Raw genomic sequence first — 10061 nt, 5'->3', positions numbered from 1 at the left:
CTGCCAGGGCTGAGGCTCCTCATGGCTCCTCACAGCCCCTCATGGCTCCATGGAACTTCTCATGGCCCTGTAGAACCTCTCATAGTCCCTCACAGCCCTTCATTTCCCCTCACAGCCCCTCACGGCCCCTCACAGCCCCAGGCGCAGGGCTCCTCCCAAAGGAGAAGGGGTCGGGCCCTGCTTGTTCTCCTTTTATTTCGGTCCCTTCACAGCGCCGAGTAAAGAAAGGCTGAATGGAGCCTTTCGCCAGCGTTTCCCTCGGGGTTCATTGCGGGCTGAAGCTCTGTGCTGGCGCTGGCCCGAGCACCAACATCCCTGCAGCCCCCAAGGCCTTTGCTGTCCCCCCGTGTCCATTCCCTGTCCCCGAGTCCCGCCCGGCTCTGGCAGCAGCAGCAGCCGCAGCGCAGCGGGCACAGGCCCGGCCCGGCCGGGGCTCCCGGCCACGAGCAGCAGCAGCAGCGCCGGCCCTTCCCACCTGCTCCTGCCTCGGCTCCCCAGGGCTTTTGCCAGGGCAATTCTGGACTACAGCAACAATCCCCCACAAACAGCCCTCAGGCTTCCTCAGGTGCCTCTGCTGCCTCTCCTGCCCTCAGAGGAAGAAAGGATCGGGTTCCAGCGCTGTTTTCAGCTCTGTTTTACTCACCCTGAGGTGACAGCAGGAGGCTGTTGGTGCCTTTGCCTTGGCAATTGTAGATCCTGGCTGCTCTTGCCCCTCTTCTGCTTGCCACCTGAATTTTAGCAGTACAACTGCAATTGCCTCTTTCAATCAGTGCTTCTCACAGAGCTTTTGTGATGGGGAACTTGGACTTTGTGTTGCAGGTGACATGAGTAGCAGATCACCAAATGTTCACAAGTCCCTGAGCACTAAGTCGAGGGGAATGAAAGCCACACAGCTGACATTTGCAGTGCTCAAACACAGCCCTGTTGCTGCTGCTGCTGCTGAAATAGAATCAAGTGACAGAGGCCATCACAGAAATTGCCTCTGCAGTGGCAAATAAAATGGTGTTATAAATGCAACGTCAGATTAAAGATAAAAAAGATAAATTTATTATAAATTAACAAAACAGCAAAACAGCGAGGAAAAACCACAAAAAATGGACAGCGCAGCGCTGGGTGGACAGGGTCTATACGCAAGGTATAGGTGTTCCCAAATCCACGTCTGAGGGTTCTCTGGCCTGGGTTTTTATAGGGATTTTATGTCCCCAGGCTAGAATTCCAACCAGTTTCCATTCACCAAGTGTCCCTGATTGTCGGGTGAATGGATTTCCTGGCCTAGAACATTGAGTCAGTAAGTGTCCGGGCAGAGTCTCCTCAAATGCAAAGTGAGTCTGTATGTATTTTAACATATTTCATCACAGCAGAGTCGAGGGATCCGGGCTAGTGCCGATGGATATCTCGGAGGAGTAGTCTCTTCTTTGTCTTTCTTGATTGAGTTTCTTTAGCATAGGTTTGGCGGGTGTGGTGTTCAATTCTGGCAACGACCATTTTCCTGAGGCTCGTCCCTTTTGTCTTGCTTGATGGTCTCCGGCCAAAATCGGCCGGGCGTTGCCTTGGTCCGGAGGTAGACTTTCAGGCTAGTTCTTTTGTTTCTATGATGGTCTTTGTCCTGTCCTTTCCTCCGAGTTGATGAGCCTGCTGAGGTTTGTTATCTGGGGGGGGGGTTCTTTTGCAATCCGTGACTTTGGAAAAGGAATTCTACCTCGACCTGGAGGAGAATTCCTTATTCCATATTTTCATTAGTTATAATTACACATGCTTTATTTAAACCTTTTCTTCCGAATTTTTATTCACCCAATTCTTTATTACAATGGAAAAATACACCAGGAGAAAATAAAAACACAACTTCACGCTTCATTATTTCTTCCGAGCAGCAGCAGAAAGTGGAGATGCCCAGAGGTATTTCCAGCTGCTGCTGATCCCAGCTGGAGCCCAGCCTGCTGCCCAGTCCCAGTGGGAACCTGAGCCCAGCCCGGGCAGCTCCCGCAGTGTCGGGAGCTCAGCGCACGCGGGGCAGGCCCAGAGCCCCAGGCACGGCCGCCCATTGCGGGGCAGCGGCACAGATGGAATGTCCTGCGGCCCAAACCTCCTGCTCCTCACACACAGCTCCCATCGTCCTCCCCCTCCTCCTCTCCTGGCATGGCACAAATTCCAGCTCCGAGGAGGCTTCCCAAGAGAGGCCTCAGGCTCCTGTTTCAGCCTGAGTGTCCCTGCAGAGGAACAGGGCAGCTTTCAGGCACTTCCACAAGCTCCAGGTTCTCATTTCCTGGGCAATCTGCCATGCAAATAGCCTTGCCAAAAAGGACAAAATCAAAGAGAATTAATTGGGAATTATTAGGAAAAAATATACCTTCTTACACACAAAGTTCACAAAGTCATTCCCAGCATTTCTCCTTTCTATCATCTACTGAGAGGTCCAGCTTATCATGTTCTGCTACTTGTCATCCACTGATTGTGCTCTTGATTCCTACTAGTGCAAGAGATGTTGAATCATCTCAACTGAGCACAGAACTAAATTCCCTCTTTCACCCCATTTTCATGTTCCAGATCACTTTCAAGATGTCCATGGGGCTATTAGAATGATGAGCTCTCCATTGCTGTCTGCAGGCTCTGGAGATTCTTTCTCCACATTCAGCCAGGCTTGTATTCCCCAACAATTCCTGGTAGCTCATCATGTTTTCTTCGGATAGAAGAGTAACAATGCAAACTGTACCAATGGCACAACTCCCCTGTCCACAAGGAAAAGCAAGAACAAGTTGTCAAGTTCTTCAGATAATTTGTCCTGCTTTGCTGCAAGAGTTGTGCTGCACGCACAGTGTGGGAAGCCAAGAGAAGCTGCAGCTGGGGGCACATCTTGAGACAGGAGCTGCACCTCGTTCTCCAGGACACGTTTTTGGAAAGAACAGGCAGGACTGTGGAGAAGATTCTGAGAAAATTGAAACAGCTTTTTTAAGAAATTAAAATAAGATCAAAAGAAACAACCAGTATGGTTTTCTCTATTTTTCTCTATTTATTTTTATGTTTTCCTTTTCCATCTTGCACTGTTTCTCCATCCCATTCATTCCAAATGGATCTCACCTCTAAGATCTGAGACTTGGCAAGTTTTAGACACTGTAAAATACCATAAGCGACACCTAGTTTTCCTTCCCCTGTTTTTCTTGGAGAGCAATGCTGGAGACACAAGTGCAGTGCTTGGCTCAGGTACAAATTCTGCATTCAGGGAATGTGCTCAGACAGTGTCTGACACTCAGCAGGGACAAGGCACAGCAGCAGCCAAGGGCATTGCTGTGCCCCTGTGCAGGAATCAAGACTCTGGCTCTTGGCTCAACACGGCAAAGTTCCCGTGTTTGGCCAGGCTCAGGAGCTGCCCGGGGAGCGCGGGGCTCGGCGCGGGGCCGAGCGGGCAACGGACAAACGGCCCCGGGGACAAACGGCCCCGGTGCTTCAGTTGCAGCAGCAGCAGCAGCAGCCGCAGCAGTGGCAGCAGCGGCAGCAGACAAAAAGTGAATTAATCGAGTCCGACGACTCTCCTCTACCTCTTCCGCGGTCCTGCACCCCATCCCCGTCGCCCTTTCCCAGTGTTCCCTCCTCTCCCAGTCTCTCTCTCCCTATGCCCGGCCAGGCCATGCCCCCGCCCCACTCCCGGCCCCAGGTGGGGCTGCTTCAACCCCGGCCTCGGCCCTGGCCATCCCATCATGGTCTCGGCTCTGTCCGGCTCTGGCTGTGCTGGCGCTGGCGCTTCTGGGCAGGCATCAGTGCCTGGGGCTGGGGTGGTATCGACACCCTTTGGCTCCGCCTGGCTCGACCCCGAACCAGATCCCGACTACGACTCCGACCCCGACCCCGACCCCGACCCCGACCCTGAACCCGACCTCGGCCCCGGCCCCGACCTTGGCCCCGGCTCCTCCCGGGGTCCGCGGAGGACACAGGCGGTGCAGCCGTTGCCGCCGCCTCCGCTGCGGCTTTCCCGGCCAGGGCTCCGCCGCTCGGCAGCGCGGCCGCTGGCCCCGAGCCGCCGCTGTCGCGTTCCAAGGAGCGAACGCCTGCGGATGCTCGGCCCAGGGAGGTTGGGGAGAGCTCAGGGGCTGTTCCTGGCCCTTGGCTGAGCATTGATGGCTGCGATTCGCCCACAGGGAAGGCGCAAGAGGCCCTACAGCAGCGATACAGGCTGGGTTTGCTGCTGGGGCGCGGTGGCTTCGACAGCATCCATGTGGCCACTCGGCACTTTCACAGCGCCCCGGTGACCAGTGGGCAGAAGCGGAGGAGGAGGAGGGGGGGAAGAATGGGAAGTCGGAGGATGTGGCGAGTGCGAGACAGGGTGGGGACCGAGCTCAAACCTCTGCCGCTTGCTGGCAGGTGGCCATCAAAAAGGTGCCACGGAACCGCGTCCGGCACTGGGGCGAGCTGGTGAGTGAGCGGGGCCAGCGGCAGAAGCCAGGGCGTGCCGGGCGGGGATGAGCTGGGGCCCGGCACGGTGGGAGCCGCCGGGAGCCCTGCGGGGAGAGCAAGCGTGGGGCCAGCGGAGAGCGCAGAGCATCCCGGGCTGGCTGAGGGCTCCCCGAGCCCTGGCACGGGCTCAGCCCCACTGACGGCACCGTGCTCCTCCCGCAGCCCGACGGCACCAGCGCACCACTGGAGATTGTGCTGCTGGACAAGGTGTCCACAGGCTTCTCCGGTGTGGTGCAGCTGCTGGAGTGGTTTGAGCTCCCCAAGCACATCGTGATGGTGCTGGAGCGCCCAGAGCGATGTGAGGACCTGCGGCGTTACATTTGGGCACGGAGGTTCCTGTCCGAGGAAGAGGCGCGGGAGCTGTTCCAGCAGGTGCTGGCGGCCGTGCGGCACTGCACCAGCTGCGGGGTCCTGCGCCGCAACATCAAACCAGAGGACATCCTGGTTGACCTGGACACCGGGCAAGCAAAATTAATTGACTTTGGCTGTGGCACCTACCTGCAGGACACAGCCTACACTCAGTTTGCAGGTGAGCCCACCCAGGAGTAGGCTCCTGGTCCCAGTATCTCCTGGCCCAACATCTCAGTGCCCAACCAGGGTGTGGCAGCAGGGATTCTCCCTGGAGGATTGGGGCAGGGGCTGGGGCAGCCAGCCTGACAAAATCCCCTGTGGGTAGGGGTAGCAAAGAGGGGTAGCCAGGACCCGTGCACCAGCTGGTTTGGTGAGCAGGTGAGAATGGGCTTGGACTGCTGTGCTTCCCTGCTTTGCCTTGGTTCATAATATTTTTTGGGCAATGCCAGCAGGGAGGATGTTGGTATGGTTCTTCCCCAGCACTGTGACTGGGTTTTTCCCTTGTGTGTCATGGTCAGGCCTTGCCAGGGTTTCTGCTGCCGTCTTCCAGCACCAGTGCCTTCTTTTCCAACCCTGGGTTTGTACACAAGTCCCAGGTGCTGGCGAGAGGGCAGCAGGTCACCCCATGTGCTGCAGGGGCAGTGCCCACACACCCAGGGATGCTGGGGTGGGGCTCTGGGAGCAGCAGCATCCCCCTGATGAGCTCTGTCTGTGTTCCACAGGAACTCTTTCCTACAGGCCACCAGAGTGGTTCCACCAGAGACGCTACCACAGCCAGGCAGCAAAAAACTGGTCCCTGGGCCTCCTGCTGTACCAGCTGGTCATAGGGAAGCACCTGTTCAGGAAGGGCCAGCAAATCATCTGGGGGTGGATCTTCTTCCCACGACGGCTCTCCCAAGGTGGATCCTCATCTCTCGGCATGGAGGGAACACCAGGGTTGGGAGACAGCTGTGCCGCTCCTTGCTCGCAGGTGGCCATCAAATGCGTGCCGCGGGATCGCATCCGGCGCTGGTGCGAGCTGGTGAGTGAGCGGGGCCAGTGGCAGAAGCCGGGGCGTGCCGGGCGGGGATGAGCTGGGGCCCGGCAGGGTGGGAGCCGCCAGGAGCCCTGCGGGGAGAGCAAGCGTGGGGCCAGCGGAGAGCGCAGAGCATCCCGGGCTGGCTGAGGGTACCCCGAGCCCTGGCACGGGCTCAGCCCCACTGACGGCACCGTGCTCCTCCCGCAGCCCGACAGCACCAGCGCACCACTGGAGATTGTGCTGCTGGACAAGGTGTCCACAGGCTTCTCCGGTGTGGTGCAGCTGCTGGAGTGGTTTGAGCTCCCCAAGCACATCGTGATGGTGCTGGAGCGCCCAGAGCGATGTGAGGACCTGCGGCGTTACATTTGGGCACGGAGGTTCCTGTCCGAGGAAGAGGCGCGGGAGCTGTTCCAGCAGGTGCTGGCGGCCGTGCGGCACTGCACCAGCTGCGGGGTCCTGCACCGCAACATCAAACCAGAGAACATCCTGGTTGACCTGGACACCGGGCAAGCAAAATTAATTGACTTTGGCTGTGGCACCTACCTGCAGGACACAGCCTACACTCAGTTTGCAGGTGAGCCCACCCAGGAGTAGGCTCCTGGTCCCAGTATCTCCTGGCCCAACATCTCAGTGCCCAACCAGGGTGTGGCAGCAGGGATTCTCCCTGGAGGATTGGGGCAGGGGCTGGGGCAGCCAGCCTGACAAAATCCCCTGTGGGTAGGGGTAGCAAAGAGGGGTAGCCAGGACCCGTGCACCAGCTGGTTTGGTGTGCAGGTGAGAATGGGCTTGGACTGCTGTGCTTCCCTGCTTTGCCTTGGTTCATAATATTTTTTGGGCAATGCCAGCAGGGAGGATGTGGGTATGGTTTTTCCCCAGCAGTGTGACTTGGTTTTTCCTTTGTGTGTCATGGTCAGGCCTTGCCAGGGTTTCTGCTGCCATCTTCCAGCACCAGTGCCTTCTTTTCCAACCCTGGGTTTGTACACAAGTCCCAGGTGCTGGCGAGAGGGCAGCAGGTCACCCTGTGTGCTGCAGGGGCAGTGCCCACACACCCAGGGATACTGGGGTGGGGCTCTGGGAGCAGCAGCATCCCCCTGATGAGCTCTGTCTGTGTTCCACAGGAACTCTTTCCCACAGGCCACCAGAGTGGTTCCACCAGAGACGCTACCACAGCCAGGCAGCAAAAAACTGGTCCCTGGGCCTCCTGCTGTACCAGCTGGTCATAGGGAAGCACCTGTTCAAGAAGGGCCAGCAGATCATCTGGTGGCGGATCTTCTTCCCATGACAGCTCTCCCAAGGTGGATCCTCATCTCTGGGCATGGAGGGAACACCAGGGTTGGGAGACAGCTGTGCCGCTCCTTGCTCGCAGGTGGCCATCAAATGCGTGCCGCGGGATCGCATCCGGCGCTGGGGCGAGCTGGTGAGTGAGCGGGGCCAGTGGCAGAAGCTGGGGCGTGCTGGGCGGGGATGAGCGGGGGCCCGACAGGATGGTAACCGATGAGAGCCCTGCGGGGAGAGCGGGCATGGAGGGAGCGAGGCATGCAGAGCATCCCGGGCTGGCTGAGGGTACCCCGAGCCCTGGCACGGGCTCAGCCCCACTGACGGCACCGTGCTCCTCCCGCAGCCCGACGGTACACGTGCGCCCCTGGAGATCGTGCTGATGGACAGAGTGTCCTCTGGCTGTGCTGCTGTCATTCAGCTCCTGGAGTGGCTTGAGCTCCCCAACAGCTTCTTGCTGGTGCTGGAGTGTCTGCAGCGGTGCCAGGACCTCTCTCATTTGCTGGCAGAGCGGATGTTCCTGCCGGAGGAGGAGGAGCGAGGGCTGTTTCGCCAGGTGCTGGAGGCCGTGTGGCACTGCACCAGCTGCGGGGTCCTGCACAGGGACATCAAGCCGGAGAACATCCTGCTTGACTTGGCCACGGGGCAGGTGAAATTGATTGACTTTGGCTGTGGCGCCTTCCTCCAAGACACAGCCTACACCCGATTTGCAGGTGAGCTCTCGCAGGGGATGCTCCTGGGCATCTCTTGGCCCAGCCTTGGCATGGCACCAGGGCTTCCCTCTAGTGCTGCCGGGATGGGATTAATGCTTGAGCCAAGTTGATTTGGGTGGGGCTGTGAGGGGGGCCAGCTCCCAGCCCTGCTGACAGCCTTCAGCACCCACCGTGCCCTGGGCTGGGGCAGGGGCAGCCAGCCTGACAAAAACCCCCAGGGGGGTAGCAGAGATGGGGGGTCTGACCCCAAGCCCTGCATGGTTTGGTGTGCAGGTGAGGAAAAGCTTGGACTGCTCTACTCCCCATGTTTGCCTTGGTTTCTTAATGCTTTTGGGGCCATGCAGGCAGGGAGGATGAGGACATGGTTATTCCCCAGCACTGAGTTGGTTTTTTGTGGGTCATGGCTGGGCCTCGCCAGTGCTTCTGCTGCTCTCTTCCAGCAGCACTGACTTCATTTGCAAGCCCGAGTTTGTACACAAGTCCCAGGTGCTGGCGAGAGGGCAGCAGGTCACCCCGTGTGCTGCAGGGGCAGTGCCCACATGCCCAGGGATGCTGGGGCGAGGCTCTGGGAGCAGCAGCATCCCCCTGATGAGCTCTGTCTGTGTTCCACAGGAACTCTTTCCTACAGGCCACCAGAGTGGTTCCACCAGAGACGCTACCACAGCCAGGCAGCAACAAACTGGTCCCTGGGCCTCCTGCTGTACCAGCTGGTCATAGGGAAGCACCTGTTCAGGAAGGGCCAGCAAATCATCTGGGGGTGGATCTTCTTCCCACGACGGCTCTCCCAAGGTGGATCCTCATCTCTGGGCATGGAGGGAACACCAGGGTTGGGAGACAGCTGTGCCGCTCCTTGCTCGCAGGTGGCCATCAAATGCGTGCCGCGGGATCGCATCCGGCGCTGGTGCGAGCTGGTGAGTGAGCGGGGCCAGCGGCAGAAGCCGGGGCGTGCCGGGCGGGGATGAGCTGGGGCCCGACAGGATGGTAACCGATGAGAGCCCTGCGGGGAGAGCGGGCGTGGGGCCAGCGGAGAGCGCAGAGCATCCCGGGCTGGCTGAGGGCTCCCCGAGCCCTGGCACGGGCTCAGCCCCACTGACGGCACCGTGCTCCTCCCGCAGCCCGACGGCACCAGCGCACCACTGGAGATTGTGCTGCTGGACAAGGTGTCCACAGGCTTCTCCGGTGTGGTGCAGCTGCTGGAGTGGTTTGAGCTCCCCAAGCACATCGTGATGGTGCTGGAGCGCCCAGAGCGATGTGAGGACCTGCGGCGTTACATTTGGGCACGGAGGTTCCTGTCCGAGGAAGAGGCGCGGGAGCTGTTCCAGCAGGTGCTGGCGGCCGTGCGGCACTGCACCAGCTGCGGGGTCCTGCAGTGCGACATCAAACCAGAGAACATCCTGGTTGATCTGGAGACCCGGCATGCAAAACTGATTGACTTTGGCTGTGGCACCTACCTGCAGGACACAGCCTACACTCAGTTTGCAGGTGAGCCCACCCAGGAGTAGGCTCCTGGTCCCAGTATCTCCTGGCCCAACATCTCAGTGCTCAACCAGGGTGTGGCAGCAGGGATTCTCCCTGGAGGATTGGGGCAGGGGCTGGGGCAGCCAGCCTGACAAAATCCCCTGTGGGTAGGGGTAGCAAAGAGGGGTAGCCAGGACCCGTGCACCAGCTGGTTTGGTGTGCAGGTGAGAATGGGCTTGGACTGCTGTGCTTCCCTGCTTTGCCTTGGTTCATAATATTTTTTGGGCAATGCCAGCAGGGAGGATGTGGGTATGGTTTTTCCCCAGCACTGTGACTGGGTTTTTCCTTTGTGTGTCATGGTCAGGCCTTGCCAGGGTTTCTGCTGCCGTCTTCCAGCACCAGTGCCTTCTTTTCCAACCCTGGGTTTGTACACAAGTCCCAGGTGCTGGCGAGAGGGCAGCAGGTCACCCTGTGTGCTGCAGGGGCAGTGCCCACACACCCAGGGATGCTGGGGTGGGGCTCTGGGAGCAGTAGCATCCCCCTGATGAGCTCTGTCTGTGTTCCACAGGAACTCTTTCCCACAGGCCACCAGAGTGGTTCCACCAGAGACGCTACCACAGCCAGGCAGCAAAAAACTGGTCCCTGGGCCTCCTGCTGTACCAGCTGGTCATAGGGAAGCACCTGTTCAGGAAGGGCCAGCAGATCATCTGGGGGCGGATCTTCTTCCCACGACGGCTCTCCCAAGGTGGATCCTCATCTCTGGGCATGGAGGGAACACCAGGGTTGGGAGACAGCTGTGC

At 59.0% G+C, this 10061-nt stretch overlaps 1 protein-coding gene across 1 annotated transcript; it reads left to right on the top strand.

The window, feature by feature from the left end:
• Window positions 1-3607: 3607 nt before the first annotated feature.
• On the top strand, window positions 3608-7097 carry LOC147646099 (serine/threonine-protein kinase pim-2-like). The gene is made up of 5 exons (XM_086873931.1): window positions 3608-3649; window positions 3747-3891; window positions 4131-4244; window positions 5520-5822; window positions 6934-7097. Exons 1-5 carry the CDS (start codon window positions 3608-3610, stop codon window positions 7095-7097), a joined length of 768 nt encoding a protein of 255 aa, XP_086730057.1.
• Window positions 7098-10061: the final 2964 nt, after the last annotated feature.

Source organism: Cyanistes caeruleus, unplaced genomic scaffold, assembly GCF_971803275.1.
Source record: "Cyanistes caeruleus unplaced genomic scaffold, bCyaCae1.hap1.1 HAP1_SCAFFOLD_124, whole genome shotgun sequence".
Classification (NCBI taxonomy): domain Eukaryota; kingdom Metazoa; phylum Chordata; class Aves; order Passeriformes; family Paridae; genus Cyanistes; species Cyanistes caeruleus.
The sequence above is the reverse complement of the archived record's forward strand: the minus strand, read 5'-3'. Positions and strand labels throughout refer to the sequence as shown.